This window comes from Asterias amurensis, chromosome 3, assembly GCF_032118995.1.
Source record: "Asterias amurensis chromosome 3, ASM3211899v1".
Lineage (NCBI taxonomy): Eukaryota > Metazoa > Echinodermata > Asteroidea > Forcipulatida > Asteriidae > Asterias > Asterias amurensis.
The window spans coordinates 27982220-28007863 of record NC_092650.1 but is presented as its reverse complement, the minus strand read 5'-3'; the positions used below and the strand labels follow the sequence as shown (position 1 = coordinate 28007863).

The 25644-nt window shown below is 38.1% G+C and overlaps 1 protein-coding gene across 1 annotated transcript; it reads right to left on the bottom strand.

Annotated features, from left to right (window-relative positions):
- Positions 1-291: 291 nt before the first annotated feature.
- Positions 292-24049, bottom strand: LOC139935086 (protein O-glucosyltransferase 2-like). The gene is made up of 10 exons (XM_071929544.1): positions 23660-24049; positions 15912-16114; positions 11336-11544; positions 10035-10112; positions 9168-9340; positions 7151-7388; positions 5055-5264; positions 4373-4462; positions 3687-3791; positions 292-3220 (listed from the first exon to the last, which is right to left on the bottom strand). Exons 1-10 carry the CDS (start codon positions 23863-23865, stop codon positions 3203-3205), a joined length of 1530 nt encoding a protein of 509 aa, XP_071785645.1. The 5' UTR covers positions 23866-24049; the 3' UTR covers positions 292-3202.
- Positions 24050-25644: the final 1595 nt, after the last annotated feature.

The window sequence follows — 25644 nt, the reverse complement described above, 5'->3', positions numbered from 1 at the left end:
TAAATTAAGTTCCCAGAATAATTCTTCTTTCACTGAATCTGTGCAAATTTTATAGGGGAAAAAAGTGGCAAGACAGTACCTTCTGCTATGCAAAATTAAGCAGCAGACCTATGACAAAACAGGTAAATGACACCATAGAAATAGAGCAAGGACCAGCTACCAAGTCCCATACAACATCATTTTGTTGCCAACCCCTAGCCAACTTTGTGTGATTAAACAAAACAACTCTGTGAAATCATACCCTAATCATTAAGTTCTTTTGACCAGTAGTGCAATTAAAACCTGATCCTCCTTGAGAGATATATCGATCTGAAATCCAGCCCCACCCACCACCACAATTACGAACAAATTGAAGAAAATCAATTAACACAGTGATAATTTTGTTAAACTTTACTTCATTTATTAATTCAGCACCAGAAAAATTAACATAATATTAATAATGAACAGAATTTACTTCATAAGGAATCCATCTCCATAATCCTTGGCATAATATTATTTCAAACCAATAAGTAGTGTTTATTACAAGTCGTTTCTATCTATTCTCTTCATATTATTACTAGTATATGAGTCTGAGCCTAGTTTCTAAACCTGAAATGATAACACAATTTTTAAGTACAGAATGTAACCTAAAGATTCAAGGTGTGATAGAATTAAGTTTCAAAATAAAAACTGTTTACAAAATGTTAGTGTAAAGCAAACTGTAAACCAAGTTGTCAACAATAAAAATAGTAACTTATTAAGTCATTTTATGTATTAACATAATATTTAAGACATGATAATGACATGCCAATCAATGTTTTATTTTAAAGACTTGACAAAAGTTTGCCAGTATAAAACTATCAGTAAGTACATGGACAAATGACCAGCAGCTAAAATAAAATGAAAATATTTACTTTGTTTTGCTTGCCTTTCATTGCCTGCACTACCATCTTTTGAGTTTTCTTTACAAAGAAACAATTAGTTTGCTTCTATTTCATATGTATAGATCATTATTGAATCACAGGAGTTCCATAATTTTTCAGATAACAAAACTGCAGAAAAGTTTTTCATAAAAAAAGTCTTGTTAATTTTTTCACTTATGTGCAAACGTGTCCCCCCCCCCCTGCATATACATTTCAAACTTTTACCCACCCAAATATAACAACTGTGTGTGAATTTCAAGTTTTCAAATTTCAGTAACATTGATGTTTGTTAGTTTTGCCAAAGAAACTTAATTAGTGTACATGACAACCTGTGACAGCCAGGCTACCTTTGTTCTGGGATCCGACAGGCATAACAAAAGTTCTTTCAAGACCTAATTTTACATTTGAATGTGCACAATTTTGAGCACAAAAGTTGTTTTGTACATGTCAAACTGAATAAATGAGTTGATTTGCCATACAGACACAGATGGACAAATATAGAGTCATCTTTGAAACCAAACTTCCATTTGGTAGTGATTTGTTTCTATGAAACCATTTCCAAAAGAAAATAAATGAATTGTTAATTATAATTCTCTTCTCTGTAATATCTTCCCTTTGGTCTACTATCAGTGAAAGACCAGACCATGTATGCTAGCTATAATCATGAGATGTTAAGTAAAACCTAACATAATAAATATCTTGCAAAATACATATAGTGGCAATCATAAAAGTCCAAAAATAAAATGTTTAATGAGAAAAATATTATTTTGTGGAGATGTCAGCGTAAATGGAATATAAAAAAGTTGTATAAAAATGAGTGCATCGTGAATGGTAAAAAAAATTCTCAGTGAAGTTTTTTTAAAAATTAAAATAAGAATACTGTTGTAAGAGTGTCAAATACCCAAGACATAAAAATGAAGGTATTTTATTGAAATCTGCCTTGAGTGTCATATTTCCTTTACTGCTATAATTGGGGACTAAAAAAACCTTCATGACCCTGTTTCTGATGACCTTTGACCTTTCTATGAGATGTCTTTATATCTAAGTCACTTTGCTTTTCATTCATGTTTCAAGGAACAACAATAAACAAATTGATTCCTTCACTATCTTCTAGTTTTCTAGAAACACCACCATACATACAACCTGTGAAAATCCCATCAAAGTCAGTGATACTGTTTAAGAAAACTACATGGAGTTGCTGCTGTTCATTATGTATTCACATTTAAGAAACGATTCCTTTCTAAATAGTGTGGTTTCAGAGAAAGGAATTTAAAAAATTTAGAAATGTTTCATGCCGGAAACGTTCCTCAGATTGTGTATTCAAATTACGGATGTTTCTTCCTGCACGGACTAACTGCTCCAGGTTTTAGTGATATCCCCAAAATGCAAACACTTTGTGAATTGAAATTTTCACAACTTAGTTGTAATGTATTTATATCTACATTCATATAGGATTTAATCAATCAAGCAGTTCCACAGGTATACTTTACCTGAGTGTTGAAACAATAAAAATAAGACTGACTTGTGAGGCTTTAAAATGTGATTTCCACAAATTTAAGGTGTGTAAATTTCTCTGAATGATTGAAACGGATTTCAGCATTCTTATCTTACAAATCCGTTTTTTCATTTTATATGCAGCACTTGTGAAAGTAATGAGTTGTAATTATTATCGTTTGGATTGTGAGAATCAGAAATAGTCTTCTGTTCTTAGTCGCTTGGTTTCTGAGAATCAGGAATAGTCTTCTGTTCTTAGTCGCTTGGTTTCTGAGAATCAGGAATAGTCTTCTGTTCTTAGTCGTTTGGATTCTGAGAATCAGGAATAGTCTTCTGTTCTTAGTCGCTTGGTTTCTGAGAATCAGGAATAGTCTTCTGTTCTTAGTCGCTTGGATTCTGAGAATCAGGAATAGTCTTCTGTTCTTAGTCACTTGGTTTCTGAGAATCAGGAATAGTCTTCTGTTCTTAGTCGCTTGGTTTTAAAACCTCATTCTATTTGTGGAGATAGAATTTAACAATTTATTGTCCACAACTTAAAAATAAAGAAACTTATTAACCATTGGGAAATAAGAAAAGAAAATTCAACTCTAGTTGCACCTGTATAATATTTATGTTATAAATGTCTCCTTATTTAACTGTCAAGACAGCCCAGCCAGATAGGGTTACCATGTGTGTCAATATCTGTAATACATTTCTACAACACTTATACACTGTTTTAGTAATACTTATGGGTTAAATGTTACTTGTTATACACAACATTATGTACATTATTATAAAAGTGAGAGCTTGAGTTGAAGTTGTGTGTTTCAGAGTTCTTCGTGTGCCTGGAGAATGAAAACAGAAATGGAGAGAGGAGAAAGTTATTAACAGATGTAACAATTGTACCAGGGAAAACAAATGTTATTAAAACCTTTTGTATCACCCTACATCTATGTGTGATAAGCACAAAGTACTCGATACTTTTACCCCAAGTCCTGTCAGAAAAAAAGGTTCCCTCTGGTATACTACTCAGGGGAGATTTAAACCCCACACCCCCTGCCATTCTACAGAAGAAGTCCTACCACTAGACCATCAGGAATGCCTAGTGAAAAAAGACCAGTTTTAATCCTGTTCAATACAAATAGTAATATACCTTTTTTTTATAATGTGTGGAAGTTGTTTATACTGCCCCACAGGGGGTCCCCTAGCAACCGTCTTTCCAAACGTAACATCTTTGCACTTGTTCCATTCTGCTGCTACCCTACAGGGGTTCCCCTAACAACCCTTGTCCCAGGGGTTATATCTACTCACTTGTACCGTTCTACCGCATTGACAATGTGCATCTTCAGCAGGGTGCTCAACTAGTTCCATTCCTTCTCGAATCTTTGGTGAACCAACCTGTCTGGAAGAGTATTCCTGAGGGTCGGAAGAAAACAAAAGTAGAATTATAAACACAACTTGGAGAATCTCATAGTTAAAAAATACAGAGGAATTGTGTGAGTATTCACACCAGGATTTGTGCATGTGTTGTCCATTGGTGCTGTATATTTAGGACTATTCACTTTATTAACCACATCACCAGAGAGTGATCTCTCCATCAACCACCCAATAGAGTCCAAGGTTTGGTTGATGATGATGTTCCCGGATCCCCCACAGAATTATGGCCACTCTAAGCCAATAGAGCCCAAGGTTTGGCTGATGTTCCCGAACCCCCCCCCCCCCCCCCAGGATTATGGCCACTTTACCCCCATCAGCTCGTAAGAAGAAGACTCTATTGAGAATGGATTTCATAAAAACAACAGGCCTCAAAATAAATCACAGCACCCTTTGCAAAGTTCCAACACAAATTGACGTTTCCCTCATAGAAGTGCCCCTCCAGAAGAAAATTGCTGTGTGACCCTTCAAGAGTGAAGTTCAAGCCTGCAAAGAACCATTCATTCTATTAACAATTTCATATAAAAAGGTGGAAACTTATGGAGATAAAATGAACTGACTACCTTAAGAAGTTGGTAGTAGTAACAGAAGATATTATTGGACAGCAGATTCTCTCGGGCAAACTGCTGGGCGTTTTTAGCTATTTGCTGGGCCTGACAGAGAGAAGGAAAAGATTGATAATAAAAGTTATTAAAAGGCTAAAAACAGGTACTATCAAAGATTTTTTCACAATTAGAAAGTCTAAAATTAACTTTGAATACTTTCATTTCACCAATCAGGTAGTTGTGAAGTTCATTTATTTCGTATGGCTCATTGAATGATCAATTTCACTGACACTTTGTGAAGCTTTTAACTCTTAGAGCGCCCTCTTGTGGCAGATATTTGACAGGCTATAGTGCCCATTCAAACTGCAACCCCACACCTTAATTATTTGTGCAGGTTAGTGTTTATTGGAAACAATTTCATATTATATGTCTGTAATGTTTCCTGCTCATTTCTCTGCCCAAGCACCTTATGAAATACATATAAGCCATTTGTGAGATGACCTGCTAAGTCACCAGGGATTGCTTACATTTGAAATCCAATATCATGTAAAAAACCACTAGAGAAACCATGAGAAACTTACTGGGTAAGTTTTTAAGTAGTTTAGCCTGACTTTTCGACCAAGCAGGTTGTTTTCTCGAAGGCTGAGATGAAAAAAATGAAAAGAAAATACTAGAAGATGTAGAGTCTCTGATTCCTCACCTCTTCATCATGTGTTTGGGCCCATTTAATCTTCTCTACGATGTCACTTAAATCCTTCTTGAAAGGAATGTAATGAACCCAAGGTTGTATCTGCTTGTAGAAATGTTCATAGTAGACCGAGTCATGCTTCAAGACAGCGCTATCTCCACTCAGTAGGTATGGAAGACGGTAGGCTGCGACAGTACCATCAATGTTTATTTGGTATTTGTACTGTAGAAAATCAACATAAAACACTTGTAAAACAACCATCAAAAGGTACATTTAAATATGATTAGTTAAAGGGTTAGGACTGAATTGGTCACCGAAATTCCAAGAGGATAATGAAAGAAAAAACAACACCCTTGTTTTACAGTTGTGTGCCTTCAGATGCATAATAAAATGCTTCAGGCCTGATGTCTAATACTGTTTGAGTGAGAAACTACCTCCTTCTCGTAAACTACATTACTTCAGAGGGAGCTGTTTCCCACAATGCTGTTTACTATCAACAGCTCTCCAAGTTTTTATACTAACAATTATTCTGAGTAATTACCAGTAGTGTAAAAAAAGAGCTTTTTATGTGACAGTGTAAGAATGTTCGCTTCGGTCTTGAGTGTTCAAATAATGCAGTCACCAGAGGTGGTTCATGTCAAAACAATTTGATAACAGGGTACAAAAGTAGGAAGGAAACCACTACGCCAAACTGAATGCCAATCATTTAAAAATGACACCTTTAATAAAGTTTTGCCTTTACTTTAAAATTGAACAGCATACAAGACAGTGTTAGGAATGGGAAGCTGTACATTGTACCATGGAGCCAAGATCCATGATTGTACCATCCTCCATGATTGTACCATCCTCCATGATTGTACCATCCTCCATGATTGTACCATGATTTTACTCAGCCCATGGAGGTAGAATCTAGACTGTAATATGTGTGCAGTGCAGGCCCTTCATTGAAATGTAGTGCAAGTGGACTTATGACTACCAAGAATCATGGCCATTTAGACAGTTCAACCATAGATGAAGGTATGGTTCAACACAAAAGAAGCTATGGATCATCCTAAAGAGGATTAAGGTAATCCCTGATACTTTTCATGTAATCTTCTTTGCCCTCCACACAGTGAAAGGAAGGCTAACAGTACAATCATGGGTTACACAATAAGAAATCTCTATAGATGAATTCTGGCAAACTGGTTTACTAACAATGAACACAATGAACAATTCTAGTCTAAAGACTGGTATCAACAGAAGTTTTCCATACTGGGTATAGGATCAAGAAAAATTCCCCATAATTTCAAAGAAATACTTTAAGAGATAAAAAGATCAGAGCCTATCGATCAAACTCAAGAGTTTCTCACTTTACTGATTTGTATAAGAATCACCACTGCTCATCTAGATTATCCCATGGTGTTAAACCAAACCTCACTAGATTACAGATTCCATTGAACTACTTTTACACTTACAGCAGGTTGCCAAATTGTCCTTAAATCCCAGACTAAAAACTTAACAAGAGATTTGCGTTTCAACTCAGATTACATGAGAAAACTAGATTCCAAATTGAAAGCTTTATCAACCTAATGCTTCACAATCCAAAGTATCTTTTGATCCTCCCTGAGGTTTTCTAAAGACCACACCAAAGAGTTTTTCTCAAAGACCATTTTGATTTTAGCGTTGAGGTTCAAAGTACTTAAGAAATTGCTTCAATGAAAACCTGTACACCACTTTGCACTGTGACATCCAGTATCCATGAAATGACAGCAACAATTTGTTTGAGATGAAATCGTTAAAGTTTTAAAGTTGAAACAAACATTTGCTGGCGATACATTTCCACACAAAAAAACAATATTTCAAAACTTGAAAGATGAGGGCACAATTACATAAAACATGTTAGCACAAAAACATGGCAGGCACAGAGAACTCATTGCTTAACAAAAATAGGTTACCGACTAAAACACCATACATTTACCATTGCTGTGACTGGTACCCCACTCATTTCTTGCTTAGCAAGAGTAGGGTCTTCAGCTAGTAAATCTGCCATGAGTAATCAACAAGAAAACCATTAGTATACAAAAATCAAAACACCGTTATTGAATCTTTTTAAAAGATACCAATCTCACCTTGAAAAAGTCAAAGAATGAAATATGTTTGACTTTAGGTCCATATTCCTCCTCTTCGTTCCTGAAGAAGAAGAAGTTTGTGAGCGCTGCATCAATAAGATCCGGCTGACTACGAGATAACTTAACCAGATTTAATCTCTCTCTACGACTATCTCTACCTCTCCAGAATGCCTTAGTTGTCTTGTTGATCCATTTAGGACCAGTGTTGGCCTGGACAGACAACATGTCTAGAGAAACCCTGGAAAGCAAGCAATAAGTACAGACGCAGTATTTAGTAAGTGACATTATTTTCATGTTGCTGAAGGGAAGCAAAATTATTGAATTTAATTATGTCATAAGAAGATATTTAACTTTGCACAATAATAAACAATTTGGAATTAAAAGCTTGCGGTAACACTATTTATATCATTATCATATACTTTTGATATTTGGTAATGACACCAAGGAGCCGATGCCTTTCACTGTGACCCTAAAGTTCAAAGACACCTCAGAAGATAAGATGTTGAAGAAATCTCAGTTTAAGAATAGGAGGGAGGCGAGGAAAAAATAAGAGAGAAAAAACAAACTCTTGGGAATGCCCTAGCTGCAATCAGGTAGGGACTGAAAAACCAACCCACACACAAGGCTCCAGTCTAAGTTGAGTTTCAAAGGGCTCTACAGAGATGAAAGGTAGCAGGGAATAAACCATGCAACCAACCTGAATGCTTCAGACAGAAATCTAGTTGTTGTGGTGGTGCTGAAAAGAACCATTGAGTAGTTTTGGTATAATGTAGGCCTCCTGTGTCTGTCAGTTAAGTCAACCACGAGTAATGAGCCAGTCTATGCTACAACTAGCCCCAACAAAACAACAACCAAACTTCCCAAACAAACCCAAAGATCAACTTGCACAAGCAAACAACTTCAACTGCAAAACCCAGTATTAAGGTGCTGTATTGAATCTTGTCAACTGAATCTACTCTTGATCATTATCAACTATTGATCACTTCATGTGATATCCCTGATGGACTCTAAACATGATACAGAAAGGAAAAGTAGCAACAAGTGCAAACTAGCCACTTCCACAAACCATTAAAGGATCATCAGTATAAGGGATGTGTTTGCCACTAATTAAGACAGAAATCAATGCTAAGCAACAATCACAGCAGCTTAGTACTCCAACTGCCAGGCATGGCTTAGCCGAGTGGTTAAGAGCACAGAACTCTTGAAAGCTTTTTTTTATCAGCAGAGTGTAGGATCGTGTCCCGGTCTTGACACTTTACACAAATACATGAACGTCCTTAACTTAATAGTCCCAGGAAGTATTTCTGTCTTAAAAATAGACACATTTAATTAAAGGCACATACATGGACATCTGAGTAAGTTGTTGTGCAACATTAACTACGTTGTTACCATGACGAACAATGTTGTAATTATAACATCCAGGAAATGGCTTTCCCTGCCATGCTGTTGTTATTTTAAACAACTTTAGATGTAGTTATGTATTTATAACTTGCAATGTTGCTGTATAGTGTTTCCACTATTGAAACAAGATAATATAGGAACGGTGGCGTTCTCCCCAAACAGTGACACTAGTTATTTCTTCTAAGGACCAGTCAAGTCAAAAGTCTGTCCAGTGAGCTCAGCTGGCAAGGTCAATTCTTTCCAAAGTTGTGTAAACCACTGCCTGCTTGGAATGTTCAAAAATGGTTTCAACTCAAATAAAAAATGAGTTTCTCCCCCCAAAAAGAGGAGAAAAATAAGTAAAAGATGAACAGGTGAAACATCTGGTGGACTACCAAAATAAGAAGCTAAACAGGTCCTGCTGGCTAGTCAATGAAACAATGGGGGAACCTGAATGATTTTAAACGTGGTCTTATAATACAGAGTTATACACATTTGTTTGAGAGATTTAAAAGACCAAATTGACTTTTCAAAAAATTTACTTTTTCAAAAATTGTAACCCCCTTTAAAGGAAGGTCTCGCCTCCACAAACAAAAGGGAACATTTTAAAGTCAAATTAAAACCAGCTGGGACTGACCTGCCTAGGGTTTCCAAGGTTGACTCTGTGATGTCATACGTTGGCATGACGATATCCCTGGTATCATCGGAACCACACCAGGACAGGATTGGTAGAGGGCTGTCATTGGCTGACTTCTTCTCTAGAGGCCAATCACCGAGGTTAATGAAAAATTCCACATCTGGGAGTCGCACCTGTTCAAATAAGATATGATGGTTGACAAGTTATTTCACTATTGAGTTGGTAAACATTAGAAGTCATAATTGAAACATGATGTTTAGCTTTCAAGACAGTGGACACTATTGGCAATTACTCAAAATAATTATTAGCATAAAACCTTACTTGGTAACGAGTAATGGGGAGAGGTTGATAGTATAAAACATTGTGGGAAACGGCTCCCTCTGAAGTAACATAGTTTTCAAGAAAGAAGTAATTTTCCACGAATTTGATTTTGAGACCTCAGAATTAGATTTTGAGGTCTAGTCGTAATCAAGCATCTGAAAGCACCACAACTACGTGTGACAAGGGTGTGTTTTCTTTCATTATTATCTCACAACTTCGATGACCGATTGAGCTCAAACTTTCACAGGTTTGTTATTTTATGCATATGTTGAGATACACCAAGTGAGAAGACTAGTCTTTGACAATTACCAATAGTGTCTTTAAATAAATATTTGTATTGTTAAAAGAAAATGTGACCTAACCATTGTTAGAGGTATTTATATTTTCCTCTGCATTACCTTCATTCTCTCTGTATCAAGGCCTATAACGTATACACTTTCTTGCGTTTGGATTTGTAAATAATGTTCCGTTAAAAAACAACTCTCAGAATACAAGTACATGCAATATTGCCGCAGATGCCTTCTCTAGTAATAAATACTGACTTACCTTCCGAGCCATGGAGAGAAGAAATGCATCCGAGAACATTTTAAAACCAACATGCTGTCCATGCGTTTTTCTATAAATCTGAAACAAAATAAAATTAACCTCATTTATTTATTAGGTCATATTCAACCAGGGGAGCCCATCAGCTGTCCATGAACTGCTCTCCCTGGGGGTCCTCATGACTTTCATTATTATTTTTTATTAATGTTTCATTGTCTTAGAAAAGGGGGGAGTTCTAGAAAAGACAAATCCTGTTTATTATCCTGTAGAAAAAGTCTGTTTATTCTCCTGTTTTGACAACCTGTTAACCATTTTTGACCTTGGGGTCATATTAAGAATACATTGCCACCATTGTCATTAATCTGTGTACCAACAGGGGACTGGCTTGCAGTATAACTAACATAACACCATCAATGTTTGCTCATCCATAAAACATTTCTCTATGGTTTATCACAATGACATGCTTCCTACAGTATTCCAATTCCCTTCGATCAATTTGTTATTTTTTAATCTGTGGTTTTGTTTGTTCAGATAGATCTTCCTGTCTGGAGAATACCACAAGGATCCGATCATCGGAAACAGCAAGCTGGCATCGGATAATAATCTGTCATGATTTAAAACAAGGTTTTTCATGTCTCTTTCTGTTGTAAAAATGTAGTGGATTCAGTACTCTCCTGATGATATAGCTAGAGCAAGTCTCCCGAACACCCGAACATTCTACTCCGCGGTTGTAGAATTAAGCAAAACAGTTCTCTAAGAACAAACTCTTTCTGGCAAGTAGATACACATAGTGTTACCGAAAAGCAAATATATGTAAAGCAAGCTGGTCGAAACGTTGAGAACAATTAAGAACTCACTTCGTGGTAGTGAAGTTAATAACGAGAAGTCCCCTGGATCCACTAAAGAGAAAGTAGTAGTCTCGGCCGATTTCCTACCTTCTACTCAGATAGTAGTTAATTAGCAGGACAGTTTTAATTCAGAACTGACAAGTCTCCCAAATTCCAAAAATCTACTCCACAGCACTTAGAGAAGTCTCCCGAATTTAAAAGAAAATGTATTAAAAACATATCGTAATAGAATATAAAGCAAGACAAGTTTTCCTAAAAAACAAAATCTACATGTATCCAGCAAGCAGATATAATGATACACATGGTGTTGCTGCAAACCAACAGTATATAGATTGATATGGAAAGATTTGCGGTAACAGTAACACCATGCATAATGACTATGTATCTCTAAATGAGTTGGGGTGGTTCTAGAAAGAACCGTTAGTTTCAAAACCTTCATGTTATAGATTGACTTACTTTGTTATCAATAATACTATAGTGACACATGCTGTGGTGTTTCTCAAATCTATTAACGGCTTCAGTCGCTAGCCGATCCAGATCAATGGATGGAAACACAGAGAGATCGTGCAGAATTTGTGGATGTATTTCTGAAGCACAGTGCATATTCTGTTTCCATTGCTCTGGATCTTGAACTGGACAGTTACACTTCTCGTCATACATTGGCTCTGTCAAATAAATAAATAAATAATTTTTTTTAAATGCCTGACGTTTTCACCCTAGCAGATTTGTTTTCTCGTAGGCTAAAAGAAAAACCAACAAAGATAAACTTGGGCCTGGAATTTCATCTTTCAGAGGGCAGAGCCATTTTCACTTTGAGAAGGGCATTATCTTTTGAAATGTTTAAGTCTTTGGGAAACCTTTAAATGGGCACCAAGATTAATACCAGGGCAACTGAGGCTATGAACTTGTTTAATTACCAGGGCAACAGAGGCTATGAACTTGTTTAATTACCAGGGCAACAGAGGCTATGAACTTGTTTAATTACCAGGGCAACAGAGGCTATGAACTTGTTTAATAATACAATTCTAGGCCTGTAAACAGAGAAACAATGAGTCGGAGTGTCTGAACCTAATTTTGCTTTCAAATGAAAGTTGCCTAAATGCTAAAGAAAATCACAGTCATAAAATAAAATTTTAAATATTGGAGTTGGATAATTTCCTTCCTGGTTTGATCAATGAACTTTCCTTGCCATAAAAACTTTTAATAAAATTGACTCTTTGGCTTTGGTTGGTCTTGGTTCAAATTCCATTTTTTCAAAGCCATTTCTGACCACTGATTAGCTCTTTTTGAGCCTACTATGAGTCTAACAACCATTACAAAAACAACCCTAGTCTGGTTTGGTATTGTCATAGCAAATTTAATGAAGTAAAGGCTGTTAGTGCTGTACAATCTTCCGGTGGCCACAGAAGGCGATACATTTCTAAGGTTACAGGGGAAACAACAAAAAATACCAGTTGATCGTCCGGATTTTTCTAAAAAGAGGAGGATGAGGGCCTTACTATTTTCTTTCAAGATGGCCGCTAAGTATTTCAAATCAAACAGGCCACCAATTCTTCAGTTTGAATCAACCGCAAACTTATTTATAGGCCTACCTAAATGAAGTTAGATTCGGAAGAAACTCCTAGGCCTGTCCTTTTGAAAAGATGGATTGAAAAAAAGAAAAAAAGAAAAATAGTAAATAGTAAAAAAAAAGGATGCGGCCCCCAAAAAGAATGCGGGCAGGGACGATCAACTGTTTTTTTTTGTTATTTGGCCTTACAGGGGAAACATCATCAACAATCAGAGATGTCTGCACCAACAAATTTTTGAATGTCAATTTTGTCCTGGGTTTGTTACTGCAAAGTGTTTCCAATGAAAGGTAAAAATTTGTTCACCAATCACAGTGAAATTAAAAACATTTAATGAAATTTTCGTTGATTGACAACAATTTCAGAAAACACCTTTCAAGGCAGCTGATTGGTAATTACTCAAAATAATTATTAGCACAACAACTATCTCGGTTAACAAGTAATGGGGAGAGGTTGATAGTATAAAACATTGTGAGAAACGGCTCCCTATGAAGTGGAGTAGTTTTAGAGAAAGAATTGATTTTCCACGAATTTGATTTCGAGACCTCCGATTTAGAATTTGAGGTCTCGAAATCAAGCATCTAAAAGCGCACAACTTTGTGTGACAAGGGTGTTTTTTTCTTCATTATTATCTTGCAGATGACCGTTTGAGCTTAAGTTGTCACAGGTTTGTTATTTTATGCATATGATGAGATACACCATGTGAGAAGACTGGTCTATGACAATTACCAATAGTGTCCAGTGTCTTTAAAACATGTAAAAGATTAAATTCAGTTTGGTTTTTACCCATATAAACCGATGTGTGTTAGCACCGTATAGGGGGCCAAGTACTTTCCTGAGTTCTGTAAACAAAATCACTGGTATATTACTCTGGTGGGATTCGAACCAATGACCTTTGCAACTCTTTTAACACTACAGTGTCATACATTACCATGGAAGGTAGAAACAGTCGTGGTCATTCCTCGTAACAACTAATAGATTGTCATAAAATGCAACAAAAACCCAGCAAAACTCAAACACACAATTGTAACACTGAATATCAAACTATGTTTCACCATGGAGGAATAAATTCCCATGGTAAAACAAACCAGAAAGGTGCTGGTTAAGTCTTCACTATCCATTACATGTTGTTTGGATTTAATTTAGGAAAAAATAAACTTGCAAGCACAAAGGCCATGGTTCCAAGACTTATCTCTTGATCTTTAATGACCCCTTGACTTCCTGTCCAAACAGAAGGTAGTGCAGGCTACTGTACAATATACACTAAACAAGCAATCCTTCCTCCATGCCTTTAAGTGTGGGAGGTTTCAAGCAGTAGTGTATGGTAAAGGACCACACGTTCATGAACTTTGGAGCCACGGGAAACGTCTGGAAGTGAAATAAATAGACCAAGGACCCTTTCTGTTTGTCATGTGTGTGGTTTGATGACTTCAATCTGGTTGCCTTCACTCCGTTAGTTCTTAGCCAGCAGGAGATCTAAAGCTTGTTTTTTTCATCAGTTTGTCGGTTTACACAAAATAGGGATACTTTTCAAAATAGAAAAAGCCAGCCAGACCATTTGCAATGAATTTTTGACCGGTCCTCATCAGATATTTGAACTGTCCCGCCCCCCCTTTCATCAAGCATTCAGTACATGTTGTACTCTCTAAAAAAAACACTGGTTGCCAGTCTAACCTAACAACCAAGGGTCTACAGTGTCAAAGGTCACTTGTACTTAGGTTTGATAACTTCCTTGCTAGGTTGACTTTGCATGAATGTATTTCACTTCCAGGCTACCTCCAAGCCCTACAAAAGGAAGTCAATAGTGTCTTCACTTTGTTCTAACCCTCACAATAATGCAATGTCATACATCAGATCGACCTTCCTTAATATCCATTTTTTTCCTAAAAGACAAATTTCTCTTAGATTTGAGAGTTTGTCCAGGAGTACCCTTGCTCTGCTCTAATCATGGTTATATGTATGTACAGTGTACATGTACATGTATGAGCTATTTACAACACACACAAATATACCTGTGACTGCGAGTGCTCATGGCACTAATACAAGCAATAAAACATAGGGCCTACATCCAGGCCATACATGTAATAAAGGCCTTGAATTTTGTTTTTCAAGGGGCACATCAATTTCCATGGTAAGGGGGTACTCAATGAGGCAATTGCTTTTTTGTTCTGTGGCTTAATTCGAGGTCTGGTATAGGAACGTAAATAGGCCTACTATTTGGTAAGGAAATGTGTCTGGCACATTCTGTTGGGTGTGGTCAGGGGGGGGGGGGGCCTTGAGAAATGGACCCTTACAATAAACTGGATCAGCTTGTGAACTGACCTGATGATAGTGTTCAGCAAAGGCTCAGGTTCCTCCATGGTATCACGAAGGACAACTTTCACTTCAGTGATGAGGCAGTGCCTGCCAGACTTACATAACCAATACCCCAAATTGAGCTTCCTATAGATCACAAACAGACAGGTTTTTCAAATTGTGCACAATGCACTTTCACCACAGTACAATAGTTGTCTCCAAACATTTCTTGCTTCTAGTAAACTTATTGTGCGGGAAACTATTTTTCTTTATGTTGAAATAGAAATGGCAGCAAAAGGTTGCTTAAAAAACCTTGAGAAGTGTTTAGGTACATGTAACAACTGCGGGGTATAACAACTCTCTGAGTGAAAGGACTTCCAGCCAGGGGACTGCATATTTTGCTCAACAGATTCTAATTGTAAGGTTTACAATTGTGGTTTGACAAAACATCCATTACAGAATAGAAGACACAAATATGCATTACAGCTTACATGTACTGTGATTCTTACTGGAGTAAAGTCATTTTACTTCCAAAGTAAAAGTAAACGGAGTTTACACACAAGGATTTAACATGTTGACAGACTGTTGGCAAAATACAAGATTATCTTCAGAATTCAGGTGTACCTACTGGAAGCTGTAGATCCTTTCTCTAGGCTAGAACTTATGTAAACAGGAACTACCTGTGACAACACCCAGGAGGATGGGACACTCTGAACAGTGTGAATACAGTATAGACCCATGGAGGTGGGAAAATCTTCCTCCATGGTATGGACCAAAGAAAGTTCTTATAGATAGAAAAATTAACCTGTTTACAAAACGAGACCTGTACATTCCAAGGAACATCCTGGCAGGCAAGAAATTACACCTTGTTGGTAAAATGGAAAATTTTATATTTTGTGTCATAGTAATTTCCATGTAGATTCAAGAGTTACAAAAACAATACAAAATCAGAAAGTTCTTACTCAATAAAATATCAGGGGTCGATTTCACAAAGAGTTAGGACCAGTCCTAACTTAGGACTAGTCCTAGGAGATATACAAATTGCATGGATAGTCCTAAGTTAGGACGAGGAACTGGTCCTAACTCGAGATAAGACTAGTCCTAACTCTTTGTGAAATCCACCCCAGATTTAATGTTCTAGTGTCAGTTGGTATCACATACAAATTTACCTGTAATTATAAAAGGTGAGGCGCCAACATGTCGGTCTCCACTCATGACTTCAATTCTCATCTGAGGATATGTTTGAAAGAGACGATAACGGACAAGAAACGTTCCATCGTTCCTATCCAGTACTTGGGTCCAGATCCGACCTCTTCCAGTAGAAGGTTTAATTGCGACTTGGAAAGCATTGGGTCCAGGGGAGTATGTGAAGCTGTTAAAAAGGAAGAAGATATTTTGAAATTTATTTGTCAAATTGTGGCTTGAGTTGGACCCAAAATAACCAACAAAGAACTTCTGTTGAGAGACCGCTTGAATACCGAAGTAGACACCGCTTCTTTGACGTCACAGAGCAATTGGTTCCAGAGCTTAGGAGCTGTATTGAAGAATGAATTGTCTCCAGCCTTTTTGTAGGAGCGAGGAAGACCAAGCGTGTGACGTCAGAAGCAGAGCGGAGCCTTCTACGGTCGGTCTTCAGAATGACCAGTATTGTAAAGGATGATGTTTTCTGTGAGGTATTTTGGTGCTTGACCATGAAGACATGTGTGAACATACAGAAGGATTTTGTATTTGATTTAAATTTCTCGTCAGTGAAGAGATCTCGCAGCAGTGCAGAGACCTCAGCAGGATTTTTTTTCCAAAAAATAAAAACAAATAACCCTAAAGTTTGCTATATAGGCCTATTGACCAGCTACCCAATTTTAAATTTTCCAAAATTGGACAGTTGAACTACATTAATTATTTTTAGGCATTCATGTAGCCAAGCAAGTCAAAAGCCACTAAATATAAAAAAAATTAAAAAAGGTTGCCAACCTCACAGATCCAGTAGATTCAACAGTTTGCCTGATTGTTTCATATAAAAAAAGATCTCCAAACCCACAAATATTCTTTTTCAATACAAGAGCTAAATTTTGGGATGCACACTGACCTATAATTGCTCCTAAAGTTCTCATACAATTAAAGAACCCTTCCACACCCTGACTAAGTAAGCTGCTGAGCACATTTCTTAATTGTTTTTTTTATTATTCAGCAGATATTACTGCAAAACTCTGCTCACTTAGCAATGGATTTCTGCAACTGAGCTTGTTTAAACTTTCCATTCACATGCCTCTTTCCAACTGTGTCTAGACTAATGCCACCCAATTACACTATCATACCCATGAAGGTCAAATATGACTCAGTGGTTGTTTCCTGCACAGACACCTAGCAAAAGTATTTCAGGGCAAAAAGCCCAGTAGCTTGTCATCACCAGATCTACAGCCTCTAAGAGGAATTGAGATAGACTTTGAGCAGTTATAGACCATGGTTAGACTGAAACCCTAAATTTCCTGCTTACCACTAGGAATGATGTACAGTACTAAGCGCAAACACTGGACACTATTGGTAACTGTCAAAGATCAGTCTACACACTTGGTGTATCTCAACATATAATGCACAAAATAACAAACCTGTGAAAATTTGAACTCAATTGGTCACACAAAGTTGTGTGCTTTCAGATGCTTGATTTCGGGACCTCAAATTCTAACTCTGAGGTCTCGAAATATACAAATACTTTAGTGGAAAATTACTTTTTTTTTTCGAAAACTACGTTGCTTCAGAGGGAGCCGTTCCTCACAATGTTTTATACTATCAACACCGCCCCATTACTCGTTAAACCAAGTAAGTTTTTATGCCATAAATTGAGTAACAACCAATACATCTGAGGCCATGTTCAGATCAAGATCTGACCATATGTAGGAACTGTCTGACATAGCTAAAAATGAAGCATTAGCCCCTAAATAGGAGTCAAATTTACAAATTTATAGGCCCTACGCATTCATTTTAAGATAAATTTTGGTGAAGTTTGCCTAAACTACAGGTGAGGACGATGAATTTTAACAAAAACAAAAGATGCACACTTTCTCTCATTTCAATTGTCTTTGTTGAGGGTGAGAGGTCAGTGGTCATCCGTTGTGAGATACACTTGATGTTGTCTTTATTATTCTATCCACATGCAATGAGTATAAACCCAAAGCGGTCTAAAGATAAACCCTCCAGCTCGACGGCTTAACTTTTCCTGGGTTAAACCCGATTGGGTCTAGCTCTAGAATCATTCAAACACACAATAACTAGATTGGGTTGAAACACGAGTTCAACCAACTTGATCATAATAGATGTTAAATTTGCATCGGGGATAAAGAATATTAATTTTGGTTTTTACCCATACACCGATGTGTGTTGGCACTGTATACTCAGTACTTTCCCGAGTCCTGTGAAAAAATATCACAGGCATGTTACTCGGGTGGGATTCAAACCCACGACCCTTGCAATTCTAGAGCAGTGTCTTACCAACTAGACTACCGAGGTTGCCCGGTAGCTAGAGGCAGTTTGAATCCTATGTTTTGGCAGCGAGTACCGCAACGATATAATAGACTTGATCATGTACTCATTGTGTTTGAATGACCACTTACACAGCTCTACAACAGCGGTGCTGTAATTCAGAAGGCCCTACAGAGTTCAACGTTCAAGTTCTTTTCCAATTTCTTAAAAGCACTGTTTGAAAAAAAGACGTGTGTTTATCTCAATTATTGTAAAAGCTGTCTGCTGATGTTTGTCTTTGGCCTTCACTTTCTTTTCTTTTACCAGAAATAATATATGAGGCTACAGTTTTTGACAAAATGTAAACTATTTCTTTCTTGTCTTGGAGTCATTGCATATGTGGTGAAGTATCAATAAATGTTTGCTTAGCATCATACTTACCAGGTAGATTGGTCTTTTGAGATTATGTCTTGCTTTTTAAATTCTACTACCGCAGAGCATGGAGGTAGAATTCTACCTCGAAAGAATTCTACCTCCATACCTCCATGCACAGAGAAACTTCTCTATTCTAAAAAGTAATGTCGAACTGCTTTTTAACAAGTGGGTGGAAGGTAGGAGTTATTTCTTCTTCCTTTGATAACCAGTTTACTTCTTCTGAGAAAATTTGATCAAGGAGGCTTTGAGAAACACCTGATCAAAGGTAGCCTTGATCAAGGCGCTACAGCCAGTCGCGATCTGCAAAATCCTAGTCACCATCACTACTGAATTCCGCCAGCGCACCCCCATACATAACACAGTGCATATAATACGTGTACAGCGTACACATGTACTTACTGTACATGTACATGTAGGTACTGTAAATGTACATGTACCATCTGTGTACGGTACACTTACGGTACATGGGTACTTCCTAAGTAGCGCCTTGATGGTTTTGTAACTGCCAAAATTTAGGGCGGAGCTCATTATGCTAATGTATACTAACAACCCGTTCTCATTGGTTGTTGGTTGACCTATAAACTCTCGCTGCGATGTCAATCACAACGTTCTGCAAGCACTCGCACACATGTGCTCGTGGCTGTCATTGCAATGGCGGCGGGCGAGGGAGAAATCCCTACTAGTAAAACAAAACTGGAGTCAGTGGAAATCAGTGGTGTAAAATTTGCAACACAACTAAAGAAACTTTCAACAAAATATAACAACCGCGGTTAATGCATCAATCATGGGTTGAGAAATAGAAGGAACAAAATTAGACCGTGTGAAATGTGTTTGAGAAAGGTTAAAAAAGTATCCAGGTGTCACGGGTTTCCGGCAAGATGGCTACTTGGTAAGAATTCTTAGGTGCTGGGCATATTTTCATTTTAGAGGAAGGACAGAGATTTCATAAACTAACTCTTGCCATACTAGTACAACACTACAACGTTACACTCATAGTACAGCAGCTTCCAATTCAGGGACAAATCTACCAGCTACGTTGTAATTATGAAGCTAGTCCTCGTGTTATAATGAAATGCAAGACAACGGAAGTTGTTCGAAGTTGTTCAACACCATTACCGACCGGGCGAGTCTTGTCCGGCTCACCTGTCCGGCCGGCAGCGCATTCAGACTCCTTACAATCATAGCTAATATACACCACGCTCCCGACACTGCTATAAAAAGCACGTAGTACAGTACATGTACATATACAGCTAGCGTACAGCGTACACACACACACATACACACATGGACGTGGCATGATTGCTAGCAGTAATACGTCATTCTCAATCGTGCCTGTGATTGGCCAATGTTTAGAATGACACGCCCACATCATGACTACCCTTTTATCGGAATTCCTATAAAGCTTTACAAACCCATCAAGGCTGTTGTTTGAGCCACGTGTGCGAGGTTGAAAGTAGAAAGACACGACCGTACTCACGACTACGCTATACTGTTCTCGCTGTACAATGTATGGTAATGTACATTTGTGTATGCACTGCATGCGTGTGCAGCGAACCGGGCCGGGGAACAGTACGTCAACAGCCTTGATCAAGGCTAGATCAAAGGCAGTGGACACTATTGGTATTGTCGAAGACCAGTCTTCTCACTTGGTGTATCTCAACATGCATGAAATAACAAACCTTTCGAGCTAAAATCGGTCGTTGAAGGAGCGAGATAATAATGAAAGAAAAAAACACCCTTGTCACGTGAAGTTGTGTGCTTTTAGATGCTTGATTTCGAGACCTCAAATTCTAAATCTGAGATCTCAAAATCAAATTCGTGGAAAATTACTTTTTTCTCAAAAACTATGTCACTTCAGAGGGAGCCGTTTCTCACAATGTTTTATATTATAACACCCCATACAAATATTCTGCCTTTCCATTGGCTTAGAGCACGTCACATGACATACATGTCTTAGTTTTACTAGACACTACTAGACGGCGGCTGTGTGATAGTGCATCGTTTGCAGAGTGAAAGTGCATCGTTTTGCCGTGTGATAGTTCGACGACTATCAAACAGCTTGCAGTACCCAGACGTCTTTTTACCCACCTCAAACCGTTGTGCACCTGTGTATCTGAAACGCACATACGAACATTACGTGTACGAAGATGATAAATAGTCTGGTGGGGTGTTATAAAACAAATATGGACTGCTTTAACTTGTGCTAAACTACGACTCCCTCGCAGACGGAAAATCGACGGTCCGGGGATCACCGAGGGAGTCGTTGTTTTAACCGTAGCACTCAAAGCAGTCAATATATTTATACTATCAACCTCTCCCCATTACTCGTCACCAAGTAAGGTTTTATGCTAATAATAATTTGAGTAATTACCAATAGTGTCCACTGCCTTTAAGGAAAAATCTTGAAAAAATCAGAATGATACTGCAATTTTAAATGTAAGTTGAAACCTGCACTCGCAATTGGCCTCCTTTAGCCTCTCAAGGTTTATAGAGCGCCCCCCCCCCCCCCCCATTGAGATTTAAGACCACTTGTGGTTCTTTGTTGAACAAACATGGTATGATTGAAGTGGGAATGCTTGGCAAACAGTCTACCACGCCCAACACTTGATTTGCTTCATTGTCATCGCTCAAAGACTTTATTGTTTGATAGGCCCTATGACCTTGCAAAACAAAAGAGCTAGCCAAAGTGTATCGTAAAAACACAATTGCTAATTCCATTGTTTACTGTAAATTTGTAGAACATTCAAAAACCTCTTTAGAAGTGAAAATTTACTAACCTTCGAAATTATAATTCCATGAAAAAATAAGTCCTTAAGACAGATTTGTGTTCCCAATTTCATTGTCATTTCTGAAAGACATTTTCCTTTAATCATGGAGGAATAAATTAATTCATTCCTCCATACTTCAATATAACCTTGCAAAACAGAAGAGCTTCATGTTAGCTAATTCTGTTGTTAACTGTGGATTTGTAGAACATTGTGTATCATACTAAGGATGTTAACCAAACACCCTTAAAGCCATTGGACCCTTTCGGTACAGAAAAAAAAAAAAAAGTTCACAGATTTACAAATAATTTACAGGGTTTACATAAGGTAATGGTGAAAGACTTCTCTTGAAATATTAGTCCATGAAATGCTTTACTTTTTGAGAAAACGGTAAAACAATATAAATTCTCGTTAACGAGAATTACGGATTTGTTATAAACACATGTCATGACACGGCGAAACGCGCGAAAACAGGAGTGGGTTTTCCCGTTATTTTCTCCCGACTCCGATGTCCGATTGAGTCTAAATTTCCACAGGATTGTTATTTTATATATAAGTTGTGATACACGAAGTGTGGGACTTGGACAATACTGTTTACCGAAAGTGTATAATGGCTTTAAAGTAAAATTGACCAATGTTCATCAGATGTTTTACCATGAACAAAATGTTCCTGTGACATGTGTGAGTAGGTATCAATGACGATGGATCAATATTGTCGAGTTTCCTTTGTTGGTTACCATGGTTACACCTAGATATCTTTTGATTGTTAAGCAGGTCTTCTTCCTGATTATTTTTCTTTATGCAAATCTAACTGCTTGAATGCATCTTCTGTTTTAAATGCCTAATGTATGATTAATGCATCTTCTGTTTTAAATGCCTAATGTATGATTAATGCATCTTCTGTTTTATAGACTCCTTGTACACCTAAACAAGGTGCTCTGAACCATCATCTAGGTTTATCAATCCCTTTTCAGCAGTTTCCACTTAGTGGAAACAGTTGTTTGTTGCCTCCCTTTTCTTAAATGCTCTATTTCTGCTTTTAAAACATACTACCATTATTTAAATATATTTGGCACAATTCAGGGATAGCCCAATTTACTTTTTTTTCAGTGACTAGCTAGAAGGACGAGCTCGTTTATGATTCACTTGGGTTAATTTTTAAAAACACTACGACTATTATTGTTCCATTTCTTTAAAAAATGATTCATTTCAAGCTTACCACTGGCATTTAATGCAAGCCAGGAGCTCAGCTGGACCACTTGCAGAGAATATTGATTGTTTTTTTTTACCAGCAAGCAATCGCCTTTGCTGCTTTCCAGTAAAGGATCAGGCATGTTAGGCCTGGTTTGTGGTCAAACCAACCCCTTTTCTCCAACCCCAACCCACCCTCCTTTGTAACCTGCTCTTCCCTAGACCCAGTAACTGGGGCACTGTAGGGCCTACTCCTTTTCCGAAATTTTGACATTATCGGTCGGACCGATAATGTCAAAATTTCGAAGAAAAAAGAGTACAGCGCCCCAGTTACTGGGTCTAGTGCATCCCAGGTTGTTTTTTTTTCTGTGTGCTTTCTGCCCACTCTCCCTCTCTTTTCATTTCTTTCCACTTAGTTGCTTCATAGTACCAGCTGGGCCTTCCTGTTTATGGGCATTATGTTGTGTTGTCATTTAGCCTTCCAGAAAGACTCTGCCAGACTCCAAACACTTATTTCCATTCACTTCTTTTCCACTTATAAAATACCATTACACTACACTGTATAATGGTCATTTTGGCTAGCTAGCAATTTGCAACTGCATGTTTTCATTTTTATATAGGCCTTATAAAGTACTTGGTTTAGTTTACTGGGGAAAGTTTTGGTTGTGTAGTACAATAGGAAACTTCAGTTATTGGTGGCTGGCTAACAGTCATAAAACTTTCATCTATCAACGCGATTTTAAAAACGAAAAGCGTATAAGGAGGCCCAAATTATTAATAGACCCCTAGTATAAGGCTCATTCATGGGGGGAGCCTTTTTTACAGAGGGAGCCTTATCTTATAGTTTCTAGTGAATAATGAATAATATTTTACAAGCAAATGCAATATGTTTTAATACAATGAAAATACGGAAAACAAACATTTTCAAGCAAAGGCAATCGTATTTAAAAATAGAAAATAAAGACTATAAATACCCAATACTGGGGCCTCTTGTCTAGGCTAGGCTATGTCACATGTGAAATACTTTGTAAATAAACAAAGAGTTTTTAAATACAGAGAAGTAAACCTACCTATTGTTTTGGAAGTCAACTGCTTGAATAAAAAAGAACCGAGCCGGGACGTCAAAGTTGGCTTCTAGTCCAGGCCCCCATGCCAGACTTTTCAGTGGGCACACCACTCTCTCCCTGTCATAACCCGTAAATACATCTTTCACAGCACAACACGCTAAAACACAGTAGACAAATATCACAAGGATTGTTCGACGAAACCCAAGCATGGTTTTTGTTTATAAAAGCCGTTTTACGACATATATGTAATATCCTTTTTAACTTCTAGTGTCGGTTGTTGAAAACGCGTAGCAGGACAGTGGGTGACACACTGGCGCAATTAATGCACGTCCACGCTCACAAGGCCCTGTGCTTGCGTTTGTTTTGATTGCAGCATGACCGCCCCATCCAAAAGTAAGGATCACTTTATAACAATGGATCCCATAATACAGTCAACTTCCGTCCGTCCGTCCGTCCGTAGTGCAGTGCGTGCGACGACCTTGATCGAGTGTTCCAATATTTTAGTAGGTATTACTAGGAACATTAGTTTCACAAGATTGTCTTCAATAATTATTTTACTGGTTAATTTTAATAAATGACAACTTAAGACTCACTTCTACAACACATTGCAGATCTTTAATTGTTATAAAACTGCATCGCAGGAAGCTCTGGTGCCGAAAGAAAACATTTCTCAACATAACGTACCCTTTTTATAAATAATAGACGAACCCTCTTCTCTTTTTGACCAACAGGTGGCGCTATTAACATTTTGGATTTCAGTCAGTGTGTTGGTTTGCGGTCTCTTATGCTAGGAGTGCGTTACACTAATAAGTTTCTGTGGTAAACATAGAGCTATAGCTCTATGGTGGTAAATCCACTCGTTTGAATGAAAACACCCGTAGAAAACTAAATAAATACAGCATGTTAAACTTTCAAAGGTTCATAACAATTATCAACGCCTCATAAGGATTTTCCTACGCCGGTTTGGGTGGAAGTAAGGAGGGGGTGTGGCAGGATTCTGCCCCCCCCCCGCCTCCGGAGATTCGGTCCCCCCATTATGGCTTAATCACTTCTGATAGCGCCGTCTTTTGAAATATCCTCCTACAGCTCACGTTAATTTTGCATTGGGTGACAGATCTCCGGCGGACCGCATTTCCCTGGGGAGGGGGGGGGGGGGGGGGGGGAAGAGGACGTCTTTCACCAAAGCGACATTGTGGGCTTTCCCCACAATTCAACTATCCCTTTTCTTGACACTTCCCCTTCATCAGCACAGTCATGTTGACCCTTTTCACAGTACTCTATTCCCCCAGGGGTTGCCCCGGAGAGTAACGGCAGGCCTTTACCCCCAACCCCCGGTCTGCTCTGACAAATGGGCATACCCCGGGGAAAAGCAACCACCTGCTCTCAAGCGACAAAACCCCGGGGTACACGTGGAATGGGGCGACAGTGTGAAAGTAAGCCGGGGTATGGAGTAAAAACTCCCGGGGCTGTATTCCAAGCGGATAAGAGATACAATGTGAAAGGGGCGTGTGTCATGAGATTCAGTCCCCCGGAGGTTCTGTGCCCCCTCTCCAACCCCCCCCCCCCAAAAAAAAAAAAAAAAAAAAAAACCCCAACAACAACACCCTTTTCTGATATAGCGCCCTCTTTAGAGTGATCCTCTTCAGCCACAAGGAGGGGGTAGAATCATCGGCGGAAGACACTGCACGCACTGGCATGGATCCTTCAAAGCAACACTAAATGTCATAATAGTTTATCAGATTTGAGCGCGGGAAGGAACATTTCAACAGTTTTCCCGAATTTTACACTCCTGATGGACTCAGGAGTGTAAAATGGAGCAGACTGGTCATAACAAACGAGCAGTTGTAAATGCAATTTGCAGAATGTTGCTTTTATCTCTTACGTGGAGTGAGGCTGGCACTCAAACTCGGTGGTGTGTCTAGAAAATGTTTGAAAAATCAGCGTAGACTTGGCTTTCTTATTTTTTGCACTCAATTCGAGGACCCCCA